The sequence below is a fragment of the Daphnia magna genome, linkage group LG2 (assembly GCF_020631705.1).
Source record: "Daphnia magna isolate NIES linkage group LG2, ASM2063170v1.1, whole genome shotgun sequence".
Classification (NCBI taxonomy): Eukaryota; Metazoa; Arthropoda; class Branchiopoda; order Diplostraca; family Daphniidae; genus Daphnia; species Daphnia magna.
Window position 1 is genome coordinate 2,958,831 of NC_059183.1, and position 24,656 is coordinate 2,983,486.

A 24,656-nucleotide genomic window follows, 5' to 3' on the forward strand; every position below is an offset into this window, starting at 1 on the left:
TTCGGTTCGGGTGGGTCAGGTCGGTTTCTTTGGGTAAAGCAGGGTTCCTCACAATCATTAATTATTGACGAACCGTCAATGACGGTTGAGGAGCCCAAAATTTTAATGTTCGAAATTTCAATTCGTTATTCTTTTTTTTTTTGTTCTTTTTGTTATATTTTGCATTTTTAAGTATTTAAGGCCTAATAATTTTTTTTGTAAGAAAGCATGAAAAACAAAAAAACAAAAATTACAAAAATATGAAAAAATGCAAAAATATGAAAAAGTAAAAAAAATATGAAAAAACACAAAATAAATTTAAAATATATATTTATAAAAAAAAAATGATTTTTTATTTTTAAATTTGTACACCCAAATAACGAGTCGACAACCCCCCGGAAAAACACGAAAGAACCGCACGAAAATCCACAACGATCCCACCGATCGAAAAAAAAACTACCCTATTTATACGTTTCTAAGCCCTACTGGTAGCTCAGAATATTAAAATATAAATATATAACATAAAAATATAGCACCTGCTCTTAGTGTCCGAACACCAACCGTTTTCAGAGCTTTTTAACATGGGCTCTTACGTCGAAGGTGTCTTGCGCGGGCGGGTAGTCGGGAGGGACAAAAACGGTGCATGCTAATGACAGTTTCATTTATCGTTAAGAAAAGAAAATGGTATTTTGAACTATTAAAAAAAATTATCATCAATGGTTGTTGAATAGTATGCTAGTCAACAAACATCCTGACACCGCGTTCGGCAACGGTGGTTTTTGGCGTTACCACGTTATTTAAAAAATTATTTTCTCATGTTACGAACTTTTTTGAAGCCTTATTTCGAAACATTTCGATGTAACAACCTTTAAAAATTTTTCTTTTAAATAAATTTCAATTAAATTAACCTAGTGTATTAATGGGATTTTTTTTTAGTTTGTGACAAACAAACTTTTTCGCCGACGAAATTTTTTTTTCCCATTGCCGTTGAGTTTCTCAATGGTTTTTTACCCGCTTCTATCGATTTGGGCTGGAAATTTGAAATGTCAGAACTGCCAACTCAGAAATTGAAAGAATTGCTGGCCTAACACCCATCTAAAGTGTTAAAGTTGTGAGCTACCATCTTTTAAGACTGGAAGGGGACATAAATAACGGACAAGTTTTACGGCTGGAATCGGTCCAAGAGTCCAGCACAAAGAATGCATGCAATTGCGGTTATCACCGCTGACACAAAACGGGAAAATAACGAAAGAGACAAGACTTTTTTATACTAGCTATGGTAGCAGCTGGATTCAATCCCGGTGATATAAGCTGGAGACAACAAAGTTGCGCTGATGGAACGGTAAGTAGGATGACCGGGCTGTATGGCGAAGCTGAAAAGCTGGGCAGGACGGAGGACGATCGACTGGATACATCGGCAGAAGCAGGTAACAAGGGGGAAAAGCGAAAAAGCGGATTACCGGATGCAAATGAAGAGACTTGGACACCGAAAAATTCGGTGAAAATGTGCTTGTATTTCTCGGCCTAAACAGGCCTTTATATACAAGTTACAAAAACACCATTGACAATTAATAAAATAGAGCTAACCAATCATTTAAACGTTGGCACAGATGTTGCTTCCAATGGGTCTTTCATCAATTCGCGGGGGTCCTTTAATTGACAGAGTTATTGATCAGAGTTAATTGATGGTTTGTTTTAATTGAATTTCTCGTTCAGGTTAATTGGTGTATTAAGAATTTCAACCCGGGTTGTCCTTAACCCGGTTTAAGATGTTGAATCTTGAGAATCTGCGTTTCTACTACCCGGTTCAGCTTTTCAAATAAATAAATTTCAAAATCACTCTGAAAAAACTTCATTTTTCCATTTATTTGTTCTGTTGTTGTTATTTTTCAACTTCTCAGGTTCCACCTATGTCTTGTTCGGTATCCGTTACCATTTCTCTCGTGTGATCGGGTTCAGGCGTCAGAATTTTCGACCACTTTTCATGTTGGACCGTCGTCTAACTCTGAGTCCGAATCATGACTCGGGTCGTCGGGAATCGGTGCTATATTACTCGGGTCGTCGTCGATTTGACCCACATGTAACTCTAACGGATAAAGACATTTTTTATCTCTGTAGATCTGGTTTGTCCCTATTCCTTTGACCTGGTATGCAATTAATACCCCTACTTTCCTAATTTTTTTATCAGATCCTGGGTAGAGTTTTGCTACTCTACCGGTTTCCATTTGATTCTTTTTGAGTGATCGTAATGTGTGATGTAAAAAATTCTTATCACCGTGTGTATTACAATATGTGTAGAGTTGAACTAGCTCTCAAAACACTAAAACAACTCTAATTACACCATTACAAACATGTGGTATTTATACTAAAACAAAGCAAGAGTTTGAAGGTAAAAGAGGAGGAGTTACAATCACTTTTACTTGGTGAAGGGCAACCCCCCTGAGAAGGATGTCTCAGGTCTGCCATTCTTTGTTGGTCTTCTTAATTTAATCTTTTCTGGATCCAGTGTGTTACAAGTGCTACTTGCCCTGCTTCAATCAGCTTTGTTAAGTCCAGTGTGGCAGCAGCAGATGTGCTTATCTCTTCCTACAGACGCTACAGTCGATGCTGTAGTTACGAATGTTAAACTTTCTGTGATGTCATCGGGCATTACTCCTTATTAAGTAGAAATTCCAGAATAGCCTTAGAAAGTACAGTAAAATTGGATAACCTCAGGGAAAGGGCGTAAATTCCAAGCTAGTGTAATAGGCAGCAGCAACACCTCCCAGCAACAGCAACTCCAATCACAAGAAGGTCGTCACGTATGCAACCTTCCCTTAGGCTAACTGTTAATCAAAGAACTAAAAGTTATTTTAAACCGCTCCCTTCTTAACCTTCAATTTTTCATATAAAATCGCATGATTGTAACATCATAATCGGAGTTGTCTAGTCGTCTCAGAGTACTGAGAAGACTCAATCTGGCATAAATACACGGCCAGTGAAACTTTACATTTGGAGGTCCCAACGAGACTAACATTCGTTATTGGAAGAAAAGTGTCTGACCCGTGCAAGTGCCAGCCGCAAGTGCTCTACAAGAACGAGTCTTCAAGCAACTAATATCGGAGCACCACAGAGGTAAGCAAATGCCGTTTGATTCTCCCGTACAAAAGACTGCTCTCAACGAGAACACACTACTACCTTTATACCCCGTACTACAATAATCTGATTTAACCGACCAAGACCCAAACCTAAGTCATCGCCGAGAACAATTTTTGGACCATTGGAAGACCTTAATAGACTTAGAATTTAATCAAGACTTAGAAAGAAGTAAATCATACCGGACAATCTCAACAACTTAAAATATCCAACAGTTACAAACACAGAAACAAGAAGCAAGTCAAGCGACGCAAAATTCACTGCATTTTTATACTTACTACCTTCTAGAACAAAGTTTAAAAGTAACAGATGGTGTAACAGCTGAAACCATTGCAAATGCTACTAAAACACTCAAAGACGACATAATCTCACAAGGTGGAAACACCAGAACACTCCTTAGTTTATTCCAACAACCACACACATTGCATGGAAAAGAAAAAGAAATTTTGTTCGGTACCATTAGTGTATTGCAGAAAGAGTCAGTACTTGCACTATTTGAAGATAAAAAGCAAATATCTACCCTAAAATTTGAACTTTCTAACGTGCAAAAACAATTGGAGAGTAACAAAAAGAAGGCAAAAAGTTCCGAATACGCTAAAAGCAGTTCATAACAGCAACTTCAAGAAAACAACGATGCTCTGAAGAACTACCTCGAGAAAGCCAACTCCTGAATCACTGACCTAGAACAAAGCCTTGAAACCACCTTAGCAACTGAGAACCAATTGCAGAACCTTCTCAAAAGAAAAGAGGAAAACAACGCAACTGTCGAGACGGAAGGGCAAGAAATAATCAACAAACTTGAAGGTGGGAAGACCAAAGTGATCCAGAAACTCAACCTGTAGGAAACCAGATAAAAGAAGTCTGAAAAAACAGCAGACCCAAACAGCACACTGAAGTCTTTTAAAAGATATTTATTCATCCTAACGGCACTACTAGGATTTCTTTATTCTGTCCTGAAATCCTAGAATGACGACTTAAAGACGATTTTAGCAGGTGTTGATGACCAGCAAAAACTGCTCTAATACACGTATTTTTATAGTCGACAAAGCTCTCATTTTGGCGTTCACTGGGACAACTTTTTGCTCTATAAAAAAAAATTCAAAAAGTTTTCTACCGTAGGATTCTAACAAGGGTTTTCCGCATGACAGTCGAGTAGTCTACCATATACGCAACATTCATTGATATTTTGATATTTTTAGACTGACACATCTTACAGTGAAATAGTTTTGGCTTCCATCATAAAGAAATGAATTTTTGAATAAACTTAAGCATTTAATAAATCTACACCTTGCGCTCTTTGACCAAAATACCAGAAGAGAAACATAACTATTATGAGTTTCGATCATTGGACTCCCGCATCGTAGACTGAGCTTCTTCTTGTTAACCAATCACTACGTATTGAAAAATAAATTCTGGATTTTTATTTCATGTAGTGTACGTAATTCTTACAAAATTGAAGCCCAATGCTACACTGTTAATTGTGGAAACATGGCTTTAAAGGAAAGGGATCAAAATAAGACGTCTTCAGAGGGATGTGATTTATTTTTTATAAGGACCGTGGCTTAAGCGCGTCCTTATAACGTCCTTTGGCGGTCCAGTACTGCACGTCGAAGAAAGACAGATATAGGATGAGTTCCTGCATTAAATTGTTATGTGGGTTATTTGCAGTGATGTAAATTAAAAATTTGTAGTTTGTAAAAAAATCTACTTCATATGTCGTGGATTTGGAGGCGCCCATAAAAAAAATTTTAGGGAAATTGAATTCTTATTTAACGAAGGCTAAAGAGACATTGGTGTATCATTACGCCAATTTTCTTGATCCCAGAATTTAAAACTCATTTGCCAAGAATGACAAACTAGGTTATAAATTGATTAAGAAAAATTTTGATGATTTTATAGAAATCATTTGAAGAAGCGACTGTTGAGAAGGACGAGGAAGATTGCTGGACATCACCTATTTATAAGAAAAAAAGGTCCGTCTTTAAACTGATATTTTCCTAGTTAACATTGAATTTACGAAAATTAAAAAATAGATGCCAAGTATTGTTGCGGAAACAAAACGCTATTTTCAAGAGGATGTGATTGGAGAAAAAAAAGGCCCACTTCTCTATTGGCAAATGAAAAAAGAGATATTCCCTAGCTCGTCAGCAATGGCACTTAATTACCTTTCCATTCCTGCCAGGAGTACTCAATCTGAAAGAGAGTTCTCCGCAGGAAGGTTATGTATTCATTACACAAGAGGCTGAGGATGAGGATGAGGATGAGTTCCTGCATTAAATTGTTATATGAGGAACAGCTCCAAAAAGAAACAAATGTTTTAGCAGGCAGACTCGATAAGGCTACAGCAGAATAAAAATTAATTTAAAGAAAAGCTTGAAAGATTTAACTTCAAAGAACAAGAACCTTGAAGAAGAAATTCAAGAACTCCAAACTCGGGTACGAGCACAAGAAAATCAAATAACATTTCTAGAATGGCGCGTGAAAGAATACAAAAAACTTCAAGTTAAATTCATCGAGACTGAAGACTCCAACGACTCAAGGTTAGACGAGGACGAACCAGGAGAAATAACCAAAGTATTGGGTGATATAAACGAGCTGACCTTGCCGACAGACAATGGAGACAAGTCACTCCACTACGAGCTGGAAATAGAACCAACGAACGACTTCGAACAAACAATAGAAAACCTTAAAACCCAAATAGAACACCTAAACAAGACTATCATCTATTTGGAGCAAGAAAAAAAAAAAAAAAAGGAAGGTCGACGTGGGCGTAATACACGGGAACGAGGACACTTCTAAAAACAAAACGGAGAAGACATTCGCGAAGACCTCCAATAAAAATTCCAAGGATTACGATATTCCAGCAACTGAGGAGGACGATGAAAACGCAAAGAAAGTGAACAGGTACTTAACTCAACCAATAGTGAAGGCCCTAGGAGAACTATAATCCAGAGAAGACAAAAAGGCAATCCTAATCTTCAAAGAAAAAAGCACTGACAAATTAATATGAGAGTGGCTACGAGGTGCCGAGAATATGGCACGAAACAACGAAGGGATAACAATAAAAAAATACGTTTCTTCTCTGATCGGTTGAAAGGCGAAGCCTTTGAATGGCATGGAAACTACGCTGAGGAGGAAGGCGATGATCTTAATTACCAGGATTGGAAAAAAGCCATCGTAACAAGATTTCAAGACACTTATGACTAAGCCACGCTGGAGAATAAAATTTTAAAACTAACTCAAAAACCGGAAGAAAACTTAAGAGATTTCGTATCAAGGAAAAACAATCTCTACGATACCATCGCTGGTAAAAAAGAAAGGGCCGATCATAACCAAACTATTATCCAAGGCCAATTACTAAACAAAGTGAAAAAGATGAGGGACCACAGAAAAAGCACACTACAAAGATTACTACCGAAATATAAAGCAGAACTTTACCTACGAATGCCAGAAAACACTGAAGACTCTGACGTTTTATGCAGACAACTATTCATTTCTGGAAAAAAATATACCCACAAAAGAAGCTACAGATGTCAGCTGTCATTGCAGGGATAACGCATCATGAAAAACAGCAAGACGATAAAATCCTATTACTAGACCAGAAACTGTCAGAAGCCCTGTCAGAACTAGAATGTACTATTAAAAAGCGTGCATCCTCACCGGAGAACGACGTAACCATGGCGGCCGCTGGCCAGTACGAAAAAAGAAAACCAGTATCAGGTGAACGTTATTCAAGATCACGAGATTCAAGGGTACGATTCACAGATAGACATACCAGCGGAGAATAGAATAGGGATAGAAGTCTCAGTCGGAGCAGAGACAACTGTCCTTATCACGTAGGTGATTATCATTCATCAAATTCATCAAGAACCAAACTGGCTATTCCATTCAGATTTAAAAACTGACAATGGGACTGAATTCAAAAATTCAGACACAACAAAATTGACCCTAGAAATGGGTATACGACACGAACCCAGCTGTGTGTATACACCGGAACAAAATAGCACGGCAGAAAGGGCTAATCGGACTATTATGGAGATGGCCAGATGTATGCTGTATTCCAGCAAAGCGCCACTCTGGCTCTGGGCAGAAGCTGCTTATTATGCAGTTTATATCCGAAACAGGATTCTACCAAACCCGAGTAAAATGTCACCCTTCGAGATCATGTACAAGCAGAAACCCGATTTGACGCCTATCCAGATTTTTGGATCAAAATCATCCGCCTTAGTACCCGACGCCAAAAGAAAGAAATTAGAAAGCAAATGTGAGGAAGGTTTTCTCGTCGGTTATGACGACTGCTCAAAAGTATACCGTGTATTTATTCCTCTCACGGGGAAGGTGATTGTAACTCGTGACATAATTATCGATGAGACAAGAGTTGGATTTCAACCAGACCTGATCCACAAAACAGCGACGACTTCTTTCCTAGAGTCTACATGTGACCCGTTCACAACCCTAGAGCCCCCGGATGACAAAGCCGCACAAAGAGAAGATAATAGGATTGAGATGAATCTACAAGTCCATGATTTATTGAATGAGGAGATTGAAGCTCATCACAATGAGATTGCACAAGCACCCATAATAGAACCAATGCTTATGGAACAGAACAACAATGCCCGAGATGAAGTATTTGATTTCTTAATGGAGAATGCAATTAAGCAAGAAGCCCAGGCTATTATTCCCCAGAATAGATGGGCGGACATCGATAACCGAGAAGGAGAAGTGATTAGGGCAGTAAATCCGGAGCCAAATGCGGAACAACATATCAATGCTGAGATTGATATGGAACAGGCACCAGTAATTAATGACATGCCGATCATACCTCAACCTTTAGAAGAACAGCCCACTAGAAGATCAAAACGTCAACTACCCTACGTAAACTACAAGGAAGACACATCAGATGGATCCGAAATAGAAGAAGGTGCGAGGGCAGTCCTTGAGACAATGGTGTTAGAACATGATCCATCAACACCGTATAGCCCAGTTAGTGCTCTTCTCCTGGAACCATACATCCCAATCAGCTTTAATGATGCAATGTCCTGCCCAGAATCTAAACTTTGGAAAGAGGCCATTCAAGAGGAGTATAAATCACTCATGGAAAACAAAACCTGGGATATTGTTCCATTACCACAAGGTAGAAAAGATATTAAAAGCAAATGGATACTTGATTATAAACCTGGCCATAAAGGAGTCAACGCGAGATACAAGGAATGGCTTGTAGCCTGCGGATATGATCAGTTATATGGCTTCCACTACCTAGTGACTTACTCCCCCTTTGTCAAACACTATTCTACTCGACTGGTCCTGGCGATCGTCCCAGTGTTCAATCTGGAAATGTTGCCATTAAAATTAAAACTGCGTTCCTATAAGAGAAATTAGAAGAGACAATCTACATGCGCCAACCTGAGGGGTATGTAATACCTGGAAGGGAAAAAGAAGTGTGTGATCTGAAGATACCAACTTATGGCCTTAAACAATCATCTAATTGTTGGAACAAGGAATTTGATAGTGACTTTATCAGATTCGGCTTTAAACGCTCACAGCATGACCGGTGTTTATATCTAAGAATTCGTCCGGATGGGGAATATACCATCCTCATTATATACGTGGACGACGGTTTAGCTTGTAGCAACCGACCCAAAGTCTTTGAAGCCATTCTCCAACACTTGCGCAGCAAATACCAAGTTAGGACATTGCCCCCGAATCGATTTGTTGGTTTGGACATTTCTAGAAATAGAGAAGAAATATCTCTCTCCATCAACCAACCGGATTTTGTCCGAAGAATATTGAAGAGGTACAATATGGAAGATTTTAATTATAAGTCGATCCCAGCCGCTTCCAGCAACAAAGTGAACCACAAAATGTCCCCAACAACAGAAGAAGACAAACGAGATATGGAAAAACGTTCCGTTAGAGAAGCGATTGGATCCCTAATGTACCTTGCAAAGATGGCAAAACCAGATATTTCATACGCGGTTAACCAAATATCGGCTTTCGTATCAAACCCTGGAAGTGGACACTGGGAGGCGATCAAAAGAGTTCTTGCGTTTCTAGCTGGCATCAAAAATCATGGAATCTGCTTTGGAGGTGAAATTTAAAATTCTGAGACACCCCTCGCGGATTTTACAGATGCTGACTTTGCATCAGACATGGAAAAGCGTAAGTCGACGACGGGCTTCATATTCCAATTTTATGGAGGTGCAGTCTCTTGGGGGAGCAAGCGTCAAAGAGCAACCGCCATTTCCACTACCGACGCAGAATTCTATGCTGCTTCGGAGGGAGCAAGAGATGCCATCTGGTTCAAGTCAATTTTGGCGTAATTAGGTATCAACACGGGAACCATTCCCATGTACTGTGACAGCAATTGTGCGATAAGCATAATAATGGATCCCGAAGAACACCAACGAGTCAAACATATTAACATCAAATATTTCTTAATCCGAGATCATCAAGAAATCGGAACACTTAAAATGGTAAAAGCTCCCACTAAAGATCAGGTCGCGGATATTTTCACCAAGCCCATTGCAAAGAAAAGGTTTCAACGTCTACAACGGATGATGGAAATTCGAGATATTAAAGAATAGGTAGGTATCATCAGAGTAATAGAATACTGATGTAGCCACGCTTATGGCGGGCCCTCCCATTGCCTTTTTGGCCTGAAAGTTTTTCTGTCCCATAACGAAAGCGCCACAGCGGCTGTGTTGTGAACTTGTGATGTATTACGTTTTCGCTATGTTTTCGCTCATTTTCGTCGTCTGTACTTCAGAAAGTAAACAAAAAGTGGCTTAATTAATTAGTGTGAAAAAATGTATGTATAAACATATGGGTTGTTATAACAATAACAACCCTTAAAACTCAATTCATAGGTGGCAGTTACGGTTATGGGACACTTAAATCGATATCTTGCCTCATTTTCTCACAATCGATACGTGAAATTGGCAACAACTTTTGGGAAAAAATCCGAGAGGGGGAGTTAACATGGCCGTGGCTACACCAGTATTCAATTACTCTGGTATCATTCTCACACATAACTGGCAAGTAAATAGTACCCGTAGTAAATAGTAACTGTTTTTCAAGACCTGGCTTCCCAAAAAAAAATGTTAAAACCATTATTATTTGTTTAGTTTTCCCGCAAACATATGGAGTTAGACCAGGTGTTGAAGTAGGAATCGGGTTCAGCAACTCCTTCTGCTAATTGGGAAAACCCACTTACGCCTAAGAGGAGTGGAGACACTACTGTCAAAGTGCTGGGTGTAATCAGGCTCGCCTGCTCTCTGTGTTCTGATATCTTTTCATGGTAACATTGTAATATTCCCTATTACTAAGAAAATTAATGCACAACCCCAGCAGTGCATTCAAACTGTACCACAATCATGCATTTTTTCTTTCTTCCTTGTATTCTCAAATACCACAGCCAAAGTCCTATGAGTGACAAGCCTATGAAGACCAAAGTGAACCAACACTAAAGCTTTATTTTTTCTATATCTTTTCAAAGATACCAGCTCCAATTGTCATCCAACCAATTGATGAACAAGCCGAGAATAACCCAATTATTCCCCAAATACTGGCACCAGCGAACCAACTGGAAATCGATGCCTGGCACCTAAAGGATGTAACATGCCGCAACTATATCTTAGCCACAAATAAACCAATGCAAAAACAATCTTTGTATGGATGCCTAACTGCAAAAGAGATGTGGAGGAAAATGCAGACACAATACGTTGAAAGAGCTGACGATTTGGAACATACCTATCACCAACAACTCTGCGACATCAAGCATGATTCTGGTAAACCTTGTTAAACTGAATATTATAAACTAAACAAGTTTACAAAAGCTGACACACATATTCTATTCTATTTTTCCTACACATCAGGAAAGGACATAAGATACCACATTAACAGATTCTGTAATGTTGCAAATAAGTTACGAGAAATGGGAAGTCCCCTGCCTTCTAATCTACTTATCAACAAGATCATATGCTCTTTACCAGAATCTTACAAGGAATTTCGAGCGAGATGGAGGGACGTCCCGATAATGGAGAAAACTATAGACAACATGACTATGCGGTTAATTGGAGATGAAGAAATAATTTCATGTTATCAACCTACAACCAGTAACAACAATGTATTCAATGCTTCAGGTCAGACAAAGATAATCCATTATGTATAAACAAAATTACCTGCAACTCTCTTTACTCCTCCAGACCACAAAAATCAATTTCACAACGACCAAAAAAAACCTGGGCACAGTGGTGCAGGGGATCAGGGCTTAAGAGGTGTGAAGAATGGAAGAGTCAGTGACCAAAGAGGACACCAATCCTCACGTTCCTACTCCGGCGCAAATACTAATAACAACACGAAAATATGGAAATGCATCTATTGTGAAGTTGACACACGAAACGAAAGACTGTAGACATGTAGATCATCGCAACATCCAAAGAATGTTTACAATGAGACTCGTCGAAGCCAGAGAATTAGCCAATCAACACTTTAGGAGAAAGAAATCCTCGTCGGCGTATGCTGCCTCTAATGCAAAAGACAGGGAGGAACAGGATGAGTATCAAGAAGATAAGATGGACGAAGGTTTTGCTGCCTCCCAATGCTTTGCCGTCAGAAGTGTTTTTGACTGGTTCGCTGATTCGGGCGCGACAGCAAGTATGACCGATCAACGTCAACTCCTAATGGATTATGAAACTATCAAACCAGGAAGTTGGTCAGTATCTCGCATCGGAGGAACGAACTTGTCCGTCCATGGCAGAGGAAACGTTCCAATTATTACAGAGGTAAAAACACGTATATAAACAAATAATCAATGGATTCAAAAGTAAAGAATTTCTCTCCTTTCCTTTTCTTTGTACAGATAAAAGGGAAAAAAAGTGATTACATTTTTAAAAATGTCCTACATGTCCCTGGTATCGGAAATTATCTCTTCTCCATCGGAGCCGCTACTGAAGCAGGAATTGAATGCATTTTCTTTGGAAACAAATGCAATTTTTACGACAACAAACAACGGATACTAACGGGAGAAAGAGCTGCCAAAACCATGTATTACCTGAATATAAGATCCAAAATGTGGAAGATTTTGCCAACGCAGCTCAAAAATCGATATCTCTTACAACATGGCACCAAAGACTAGGACATGGAGATCATCGCAACATCCAAAGAATGTTTACTATGAGACTCGTCGAATGCTTAAACTTGGGAACCGGACCACACGACTTTTTATTGCTTTTCTACCTTGTGGTAATGGAACAATATCACAGGTTTTGTTTTCCATGAGTGATTTATACTCCTCTTGAATGGCCTCTTTCCAAAGTTTAGATTCTGGGCAGGACATTGCATCATTAAAGCTGATTGGGATGTATGGTTCCAGGAGAAGAGCACTAACTGGGCTATACGGTGTTGATGGATCATGTTCTAACACCATTGTCTCAAGGACTGCCCTCGCACCTTCTTCTATTTCGGATCCATCTGATGTGTCTTCCTTGTAGTTTACGTAGGGTAGTTGACGTTTTGATCTTCTAGTGGGCTGTTCTTCTAAAGGTTGAGGTATGATCGGCATGTCATTAATTACTGGTGCCTGTTCCATATCAATCTCAGCATTGATATGTTGTTCCGCATTTGGCTCCGGATTGACTGCCCTAATCACTTCTCCTTCTCGGTTATCGATGTCCGCCCATCAATTCTGGGGAATAATAGCCTGGGCTTCTTGCTCAATTGCATTCTCCATTAAGAAATCAAATACTTCATCTCGGGCATTGTTGTTCTGTTCCATAAGTATTGGTTCTATTATGGGTGCTTGTGCAATCTCATTGTGATGAGCTTCAATCTCCTCATTCAATAAATCATGGACTTGTAGATTCATCTCAATCCTATTATCTTCTCTTTGTGCGGCTTTGTCATCCGGGGGCTCTAGGGTTGTGAACGGGTCACATGTAGACTCTAGGAAAGAAGTCGTCGCTGTTTTGTGGATCAGGTCTGGTTGAAATCCAACTCTTGTCTCATCGATAATTATGTCACGAGTTACAATCACCTTCCCCGTGAGAGGAATAAATTCACGGTATACTTTTGAGCAGTCGTCATAACTGACGAGAAAACCTTCCTCACATTTGCTTTCTAATTTCTTTCTTTTGGCGTCGGGTACTAAGGCGGATGATTTTGATCCAAAAATCTGGATAGGCGTCAAATCGGGTTTCTGCTTGTACATGATCTCGAAGGGCGACATTTTACTCTGGTTTGGTAGAATCCTGTTTCGGATATAAACTGCATAAGAAGCAGCTTCTGCCCAGAGCCAGAGTGGCGCTTTGCTGGAATACAGCATACATCTGGCCACCTCCATAATAGTCCGATTAGCCCTTTCTGCCGTGCCATTTTGTTCCGGTGTATACACACAGCTGGTTTCGTGTCGTATACCCATTTCTAGGGTCCATTTTGTTGTGTCTGAATTTTTTAATTCATCAATTCAGTCAATTGAATCATCTGGTAATTGCCAGGCATCGATTTTCCGTTGGTTCGCTGGTCCCAGTATTTGGGGAATAATTGGGTTATTCTCGGCTTGTTCATCAATTGGTTGGATGACAATTGGAGCTGGTATCTTTGAAAAGATATAGAAAAAATAAAGCTTTAGTGTTGGTTCACTTTGGTCTTCATAGGCTTGTCACACATAGGCCTATGGCTGTTGTATTTGAGAATACAAAGAAGAAAGAAAAAATGCACGATTGTGGTACAGTTTGAATGCACTGCTAAGGTTGTGTTAATTTTCTTAGTAATAGGGAAAATTGACACACTTGTATACTTACAGGGAATGGGCATGTGTTGAGTATCCCGTTAACTGGTTCATGCATGTTCTTGAGTCCAAGTTGTTCCAACATGCTAAGTAGTTCGTACTTATACTCATTATAGTTTTCTCCATTAAATTTTACCACGTGGTTGAAGTCTCTGAATGCGTTTTGTAGTGTAACTGCCATGATTTCTAAATTCTATAGTAATGAAATATAGACATGAAGAAAGTTTGATTAGTTAGTTCTGTCAATCTTAAACTTATATAAGCATACTGGGCCCATAACCTGATGAAGTATGATACTATATCTATATATTTATATACAGACATTGACAAGTATTGCAATAGGTTTTCAGTAGTTATATTTAAGGGAGCAGGGAAAATTACAATGTTACCATGAAAAGATATCAGAACACAGAGAGCAGGCGAGCCCGATTACACCCAGCACTTTGACAGTAGTGTCTCCACTCCTCTTGGGTGTAAGTGGGTTTTCCCAACTAGCAGAAGGAGTTGCTGATCCCGATTCCCTACTTCAACAGTCAGGCAGAGAAACCATAATTCTTCAGGATGTAGGCCATCCAGACATCCAACTTATCAACGCCCACCATACAGGAACGGATTCAACGGTAGACAAGGAAATTATAACGGACCCAATTTCCCATCAAATAACAACTACAGACATTAAGTGCGTTATATCAACAACCAATATCTACAGCAACAACATAACCCTGGCAACAATCCTCGAACCACTGAAAATCGAGAAGTAACCTGCTACAAGTGTAACCGAAGAGGACATATAGCAAGAGAATGTTGGACAAATATGGCACATACCAACAATCCTGGTCCCCGATAAACACCATAAAACCAATACGTAATTCCCCATTGACATTTAATTTAGGATCAGATGTAGAAGTAGAAATCCCTAAACTGACACGAAGTTCCATTAAAATTTTTAATAAGGAAATTATAGCCTTAGTGGACACTGCTGCCGCCACTAGTTTAGTATCCAGTAAAATATTAGATAGGGGAGAGCGGGTGGGCGGGTTCATAAAGGACACGTACCAAACAGGACAGTAGCAGTTACGGGTCTTGGTGATGATGAACTGGGAGGGAAAAAATACTGGGATGTTGTCAATGTCAATTTCTATATGTGACAAAAAATCATGGTGAAATTCTTAAAAATACTCGAGTTATAGAGGAAACAAAAAAAGAACGCTGCCTTTTTATTTTTATTTACAGCACATTTTTTGGTATTGCCCACGCTATGACTCGTCAAAAATTAATATAATAGTTAAAGAAGCTAGTTAATTCATTTACTTACACATAGCCGGTATAAAATTTTTTTTGTGGATTACGGTTTAAGAGTTGTTAATGAATTAAAAATAGACCCTCATTGGAGGTGATACTGGACACGGTTTTGGGGGTACAATCGGATGAAATCGATTTATTATGGGCAGAGCCTAAGTTGGTCCAGTCATGGTCCAAAAGTGTTGTCTGCTTCAAAAAATTTGTTTCACTAACAATTGATCAAGAATCGATCACGCAATATCTAAGATGCCCCTCCCACTTCTCCATCTGGTATCAAAATTGTCCAGTCCTCCCCCCCCCCAACTTCATTCGTTAATTTTCTTCATGTTAATTTATTTTTCTGAAATTTATTGTACGCTAAAATAGATGTTCTATAATTTTTTTTAACATTAATAACTAGAAACTTTTAGTGCAATTAACCGTGTCCAGTATGGGACACCTTCTGTCCAGTTTTACCCCTACATTTTCCCTCAACAAAAATTTTACCCCTATTTTTCGTAATTCAATAACTCGTAAACTATATAACGTATGGCAATAAAAAAAATCCCTAATGTTATACAAACCACGATCACGCTCCCATTAATCAAAGACTACGAAGAACACCCGAAGCCCTAAAACTTGTTGTTAAGACTAAGATAGAGGTAATGCTAAGTAACAAAATAATAAGAAAAAGTCACAGTCCTTTTGCTGCAGCCATAGTAATGGTACCTAAAAAAGATGGAGAGATGCGTATGTGCATCGATTACAGAGCTTTGAATAAAATAACTGTTAAAGATAAGTACCCTCTACCTAGGATAGATGACACAATCAACGCGTTGTGCGGATCTGTTTATTTTTCGACATTGGACTTACTAACCGGCTACTGGCAGATAGAAATCGAGGAAAGTGACAAACACAAAACAGCATTCATTTGTGAATTTGGCCAAGGCGAATTTAATCGGATGCCATTTGTATTAACAAATGCGCCCAGATCTTTTCAAAGAGCAATGAATAACATCTTGAAAACGGAATTGTACAAATTCGCATTGGTCTACCTAGCTGACATCTTAGTGTTAAGTAATTCAATTACTGACCATGTGACACACTTGGAAGCAATTTTTAAACTTCTTAAAGAAGCAGAATTTAAAGTTGAAAAGGAAGAAATGTGAATTTTTAAAAGAAGAACTAGATTATTTGGGGTACATAGTATCCTGGAAAGGAATAAAACCAAGTACGAAGAAGTTAGACGTGATTATCAGATATCCCGCTCCCAAAAACGTAAAAGAATTGAGCTCATTTTTAGGTCTAGCTAGCTACTACAGAAAATTTATACGGGCTTTTGCTGATAAAGCTCACCCACTAACTGAGCTCACTAGAAAAACAGTGGAATAGAAATAGGGGAAAGAACAAAGGGATGCCTTTGATTGTATTAAGAACTGTCTCATCACTAGACCTGTCCTAGGTAGTCCAGATTTTTCTCGAGAATTGATCATCTACACGGATGCTTCAGGATATGGAATAGCAGCAGTCTTGGCACAAATACAAACTGCACCTCAATCAGCGGTTTCAGCGGAGTCCGACGGACAGGACCTCCGTGAATCAGACGGCGTAGAAGTCATCATAGCCTATACCTCTAAACATCTGAACGACCACGAGGCCAAGTGGTCAACCACAGAGAAAGAGGCCTACGCAATAATCCTCGCCATCGACGTGTTTAGGACGTACCTTTACGGGCGTAAGTTTACCGTATTTACAGATCATAGACCTTTAGAATTGCTAATGAGTAAGACAGAACCAGCAGGAAGATTACCTCGATGGCCTCTTAAAATCCAAGAATTTGATACCATTATTGGGTACCGGACAGGAAAATCACACGAAAGTGCTGACACTCTTAGTCGCACACCAATAATGCCATTAGCGAAAGTAGAAACAAAGTCAACAGGTACAAAAGAGAAATCAGAAGTTAAAAACGAGAAATTAGAAACCAGAGAAACTAGAACGAAACAAGTAATTTTCGAAGAAGAAAACGATAAATTTAAGGACACGGAAAAGTGGATCGAACTCCAACAAAAAGACAAATATTACCGAACAATATCTCAAGAAATGGCAAAGACCAATCCAAGTGAGGACGTAAGAAATTAATTTAACGAATTTAATTGGACGAACCGTAACGTTAGTGAGACTGGTGCTAAAAATTTTAAAAGAAAATCACGATCATATATTGGCAGGACATTTAGGAGTAGGAAAAACGTTAGCTAGACTTCAAAGACAGTATACATGGCCATGCATTCGTGCCGCCGTAATAGAATGAGTTAAAAGTTGTTTGATGTGTAATAAAAGAAAAGTGGCAGGGTGTAGTAAAGCACCATGGCACCCTTTGCCTTTAGGTGAAGGAGTATGGGAAAGGATTGCAATGAATGTAGTGGGCCCAGTTGAAGAAAGCGCTAAGGGGTACAGGTATATATTAGTTTCTTCAGATTATGCCAGTCGGTTTGTTTTTACAGTTCCAATGAGAAATCAAACTACCCAAACAATTGCAAAAGTTTTAGTTAATAACATATTTACTAAATATGGATCTACGGAAGTAGTTCTAACACATCAAGGTACTAACTTCCTATCCAGCCTGATACAAGAGGTGTGTAAACTGTTCAAAATCAAAGAAATAAGGACTACGGCCTATCATCAACAAATCGATGGATTGGTGGAGAAGTTCAATCGAACTTTCTGTGACATGCTAGCTTGTTATGTCTCAGACCAACCTGCTAACTGGAACAAATACCTTCCATTCTTTACTTTTGCCTACAACACAGCAAAACCAGCCTCAACTTAAGAAACACCATTCTTTCAATTTTTCGGGCGATAACCAATAATGTCCAACGATATCAGATTGACGGAAGATTGACAGAAGATACGAGACCTACGAGGATACCAGTAGGATTTATTCACAAGAGTGGGAAAAATCTCAAAAACTGGCAAGAGAACATCTCTTCCAATCCCAAACAAGACAGAAAAAAGATTACGACGTAACTACGAAAATAACTAAATACAACATACAGTACCTACCAGAAGTCTTTGGAAGCCTGAAACAACCTTATGCAAAAACGCCGTTTTTGCGGTTCTCTCAGTGCTACAATTTTCACCCAAATGGTACTATTTTTTGTGTGTACGTTCTCATAAATAGTGAAAACGTCCCTAATTTTTTCCAGAATTTTATTTTAATGGGAAGGGTGGGTGAAAATTCGATGAAAAAGTCTACAGTACACCCAAACATTACCAATAGGAAAAGGATACCTGGAAATTCCCCGAATACCGGAGTAAGATAACTCCAGCCGTCTCGCCGACAGATGGAAATATCGTTTCTTAATAAAACAGATAAGGACATCGTACCAAGAGGACACAAAGTGGTTGGAAACCCCCTGACATACTTGGCGTTTCCTGCAAAAACAACAAAAATTTTATATGAGATGTTCAAAACCAAGCTAGCCACATACCTTCAAAATACCAACATGGATACTTCAGTATGCAAATATTACAGAGAATTGTATCAGTCTAGGACAAGACGTGGGATTCTTCAAGATGTTTAATTTCTATTCAACAGTCTATTAGAAGATGAACAACTTGGGACCCGACTATACATCATCTCCTATGCCTGGGGAACTATATAAAAGAATTTAATCATCTATATTGCTTACGAACCTGCAAACAGCAACTCAATAATAACCCACAACCAACTTTTAAAAGATGATCTTCTGCCATCAAGGTCAGAATTCGAATACATCCTCGACCAGACGGTACGTATACAGAATAGCAACATCTGCATCACGGAGACAGAAAATCAGCAATGGATTTTTCAAACAATTAACACTAACCCGGATATAGTAGAAAATTTCCCTGACGCAACACTGGAAAACATACAAGAGCTTCGATTAGAACAACGAAAAGCAGTTACAACCACAATCAACTCACCCATATTTGGAGTTATCCTTAAAACAAATCATGACAGTGGAAATATCATCAGGGACATCGCCTGGGGATTGTTGAAAAATGGACAATATCCAAATGAAAAATGTGTCATACATCACGGAATTAACGAACAACTAAACATGGAGGATTGTGACGTAGATTGGACAAAATGTCAAGATGAACTGAAAACATTTATCACAAGCAACGATTCCCTAGTGCTTGTGTAATCACAAGTATCCGTCAGGAAACTGCAGCAAAGTAACCAATAAGGGTCAAGCCTTCGAATATACGTCTGATTTCACCATAAGACGGTTCAACACTAACACTTGCATCAAAGCAAACACAACGATGCTTATTCTACAGGAATGCGCCAACACCAGTTCAATTTGAGGCACTTTCGAACACACAGGACAGCTCATGGCAACAGACAGAACGGACCTACATTCACCGGCGTCAGACAGAAAGTGTCTCACACTGAAAGTAGAACGTCTGAGTTTAGGCCATTGGTCATGGCTCAAGTAGAAAACCGCATTTCAGCTTCGAATATCGGAACCCGCACCAAATACGGACGCTTTTAGCAGCAGCCATTATAGCGATTCACACTCAACAACCATTGGACGGAAAACAACTCCCACCTATACCACCTCTTCTGAAAAGAGAAAGGAAAGTAAACAACGAAAACTTGACCACGCCCATCACACAAAAATCTATTTTGTCTACTTCAAGCACCACGACGACAACAAAACCGACTACAAAATTAAGCACAACAATAATTCAAACAACAATAGCAACAACGACCATAAAAACAACCGTTAAAAGCACACCACCGACCGCTAGGCTTACAACAACTACAAAGCCTACGACTAAAACAACTAATCCTGCAACTACAACAACTAAACCTACAACTACAACAACTAAGCCTACAACTACAACCACTAAGCCTACAACTATAACTAGAAAGCCTACGACTACAACTACTAAGCCTACAACCACAACTACAAAACCTACGACTACAACAACTAAGCCTATAACTACTAAGCCTACAACTACTACTACTAAGCCTACAACTACAAATACTGAACCTACAGTGCCCTCGACTACAACTAAAACAACGTCCACTACAATATCATCAACGACAACTAAGGCAAAAACAACAACTGAATCAATAAATCAATCAACAACACATCATACAACAACCGCAAATATAACAACTAAAGGTCTCCCAGCCATGAAAGATCACACCAACACGGAAGACGCAGTAATGGAAATTATTGATGACACTGAACAAACAGCTCAGTAAGAAATACCCGAGGCAGCATCTTTAACACTAGAACAGTTACCGGAGGTACCAATAAAAGGAGAAACATCAGAAAGCGGCCAACCCGAAAATATAGATGAATTCAATGACAAGATCAAATTCGAAATTTAAAAAATGCACGAGCAATATCAAATAAGTATAGAAACGGAACACGAAAACAAACTTGCTAAAGAAATACGCGATGCATATTGCCAACTTTTGATGATTTAGAGAACTCAAGCCTAGATTTTGGCTCAAAGTAACGGCATTCTTGCTGCTTCAGCGCTTGGGTTACCCATTTGTACGAGACTGCAATGCTTCGGACAAACGATGACACTCCAAAAATGCAAAGCAAAATGAATTTTAATCTCCGCAAAAAAATCCAAATGTGGATTTCAACCATTCTTTACATATGAAGATAAAAACTGTACAATCGGAGTAGACGGGCGGTCTATCTATACCTATTCAGATTGTTTTTGAAAAACTCATTTGGTAAATTTAAACGGATTCCATCACACCTGGGAACATAATTCAACAGACGGGTATTGGGTAAAACAAAAAGCAAACATCCACATGTCAAACTTGGACCTTATCACGGAGTTTCAAGAGCTACACTTGAACGATTTCGATTACAGTTTGAAGAGCCATCCAGCGCATGAAACAATGGAAATGGAGCAGTTGAATATCCTAAACGATTTAGTGGGTCTAATGCAAGAATCAGAATCAAAATCAGTTTCTAACATAGTGATATCAGAAAAAAAGGATAATCAGATAGGAACCATGTTTTCATACTCCTTCTGGAGTACTTGACAAAATCATAAAATCTTACCAATGAAAAGTGCCTTGTTTTGTTTGACTTCATTTCGGCATGAAAAGCAAGAAACTCATAAAAATTTTTAAACGGGAAACACTCCAACGAAATTGGAATTTCCGAGTCTAGTGGCTGCAATTCATTGCGGACCAATTTACCCTGGATGTTAGTTAGTCTCTAATCGATCAATTTCAACGTTTCCGCAATCTTTTTGAGTTCTCTCATTAACAGGAGATGTTTTGGTGATACAGCTAACCCACACAGCACACTGACGTCTTTTAAAGGATATTTATTCATCCTAACGGCACTACTAGGATTTCTTTATTCTGTCCTGAAATTCTTCAATGACGACTTAAATATGATTTTAGCAGGCTTTGATGACCGGCAAAAGCTGCTCTAATACACGGGTTTTGATGGTCACCAAAGCTTTCATTCTGGCGTTCACTGGGACGACTTTTTGCTTTATAAAAAAAACGCTAAAAACATGATTCTGCCATTGGATTCGAACACGGGTCTCCCGCTCGACAGTTTAGTAGTCGATTTCGCTCACTCTTCTCTCTCTACATTTTCCCCTTCCAGAATAGACAATATAATTTTTAAATACACTGGGAAAACTACGAAATGTCCTAGGTGTGAATGGATTACCTTGGAAACTAACACCAGAGCCATGGGTAGTATTCAAAGACACCTAGAGACAGCCCACACACTCCGACTAGTTAAATATAGGGAATGCGCAGTGTGTGGATTAGCTGGAAATTGCCCTACACTAGAAGGACATTACCAAAAGATACATTCCAATCCCCATTCATCACCCACAATCCAATTTTCGAGGATGTCCAATATGGATAGCTCCAACCGAGCCTCTTCTGCGGCAGTGATCTCTCTAGAGGAGGTCGCAGCATTAAAAGACGAGCGTGGTGAGCTATCCGTGTTGGAAATTCCAGCAATCGAGGAATCCTCTGGTAATGTCCCATCTCCAGCAAATTTTACCGCTAGCCCTATTTTAGATCTTAGATGGGAGTTCACCACCTCTTTTAATTCAAACAATTTTAGTTGGCTTTACGAACTCCCTCCACAAGAAAATACTGACCCCAAAATTTTATCACAAGAGATTTTAGACCCTTCACTAGCCCTGAAACCTTAACCTTTGTCCCCAGTCAGCAAAGCAATCGAGGACGTAGTCACAACAGCTCAGAAGAGCAGAGCCAAAAAGACGACGATTTTGCTAGTCTCTGGGTTCCTACCTTCTTGATCTGTGAGACTCTACATGACCTAGACGACGTCCTCGAACGTTGCACAGCTGACTGGCTCCCTAAAGCACATATTTTACAAGATCCCAGCCTTGAACAACCCCAAGGATACCCTGAAAAAAGAAAAAGAAACCAAAACCGGCAGATGCAGATAGCCCGTTGACAGATCAAGCAAAAGGCGTACGAGGCGAGGATGATTCAGCGGCTCTTCAACATATACCCAAGAAGAGCCGTTCGAGAGGTGCTCGAAGACCGTTCACCCTCCTACAATGGTACTGTACAAGCTGCCGATGAATATTTCAAGAGGACTTATAACCGATTGAGATCATCTCCGCAGCAGTGCCAAAGTGCAAGGGAACTCTACGACACCTGCGGCTTGTCCCAGCCATCAGAGGACCAGATGAACTTCTATAATCGTGCGCCAACCCAACAAGAGCTTGACGCTAAGCTTCGCCGGGCTGCTAACACATCAGCAGGGGTTGATGGCCTAGAATACCGTCATCTTAGAGCCATCGACCCCATTTGCATTCTGCTGCAAACAGTTTGTAAAATGGTTTGGAAGCTAGGGATTCCTAATTGTTGGAAGATATCACAAACTGTCCCTATTTTATACTCCTTCTTCTTACCTACCTCACTGATGATGCTGACATCTGGACCAACGCCAGAGCGATGCGATCTCCCAAGCGAGCGATCTCCCGCGTCGCCGACGGAAATGTATCCAATAAGCCACTAACAATTTACTAATAGACAGCTAGTATACTGATAAAAATAATTTGGTGTTTCCGTATGCTACCCGATTACCCGACCCGATAATGACAATAACGAGTAGGGGAAAGACTCTATTTTGTATTTTAAAAATTGTTCTAGTTAGGGTTGGGGAGTCCACCGATAATACAGTCTACACTTTTTTCCAGACATTTAATACCTAGGGCAAAAAAAGTGTCTGGACTTACATTACCCAACCCCCAATATGATGATTTTGCGCTAAAACCGCCCTACCTCTCCTTTTAAGGAGAGGCGGTTTTAGAATTTTTAAATGTTTTATACCTATGGCGGTTTTATACCTTTTTAAAGGTAAACTATTAATATTTTCTACCTACAGATAGCTTTTTCAAAATAAATCGGCGTCACCTTTTTGTGCAGGATACTGTACGCGGAGACAGGTTCTAACCTTTGGATTCTTGCATATCAAGCTTCCAAACGGCTGGGAGTACGGATTGATGTATCCGGTGACGAAAATTTAAGAATTGTCGCCGATGAGGTCTCCGTAAGCCCATTTAAGGCAGTCCGCGGACTTCGGAAAGTAGCACGCCAGCGCCATACCAGGAACCTGCTCACTGACAAGAGCCACCAGGGAGTCGTTACCAATTGCCTCTCCCTGGAAGGAACATCAAAAGACATGGCTCGCCTGGTATCCTGCCGAGCACCCCTCTCCTTCCACGACTGAAGATACCTTCACAGAGCCCGGCTCGACATCCTTCCTCTTCGGGGGCACTCATGGTTTTGCTCTCAGCAGCAGGATACGAGTTGCCGACGATGTGGGAAGGAAAATGAGACTGGGTATCACGTTCTTAACCACTGTGAAGAAGGTCTCCAGTTAGCCACCAAGAGTCACCGCCCAAGATCTCCTGGAAACGCTGCTAGTCAAGCAAGGCCACAACGTCACTGTCAACAAAGCCATCCCGGAGCAACGTTTAAGACCAGATGTTGGAATTTCTTTTATTTGGTGCCCGGGTGATGGTTGACGTCGTGGTCTGCTATGACCAACCAGGGAGCATGGACATTGCCTACCAGCGAAAGATTGAATAATGTTCTTCGATTGGTAGGATTCTTCCCCTGGTTATCTTGGATCATGGGACCCCAGGAACGATGATATTCGTTCGATACTTGGTATCGATGGACGGTCCTGGGGTGCATTTCGATTCAAGGCCCGAATAGCGGCAATCAAGGGATCAATTGAAATAGTGTGTGCCCACCACCCACACGGATAGATGATTTTTATTTTATTTTAATCTAGTTTCTTTTTTAAACATCTTTTAGTTCATGTAGCCTTATTTTAATATATTTTATAAGCACCCCTCTCATACAAGTTTTTCCCCCTTGAAAACACCCCTAAAAACTAACCATATATGCAACATTCATTTATGTTAAAGA

The 24,656-nt window shown here is 39.7% G+C and overlaps 1 protein-coding gene across 1 annotated transcript; it reads left to right on the top strand.

Moving 5' to 3' along the window:
- The first annotated feature begins 10,004 nt into the window (after positions 1 to 10,004).
- On the top strand, positions 10,005 to 12,978 carry LOC116916148. Its single transcript, XM_032921352.2, is given in 7 exon segments — positions 10,005 to 10,411; positions 10,610 to 10,901; positions 10,989 to 11,255; positions 11,319 to 11,505; positions 11,507 to 11,897; positions 11,975 to 12,357; positions 12,431 to 12,978. Coding segments are annotated over 6 exon segments (1,416 nt in total). The 5' UTR covers positions 10,005 to 10,408; the 3' UTR covers positions 12,251 to 12,357; positions 12,431 to 12,978.
- Positions 12,979 to 24,656: the final 11,678 nt, after the last annotated feature.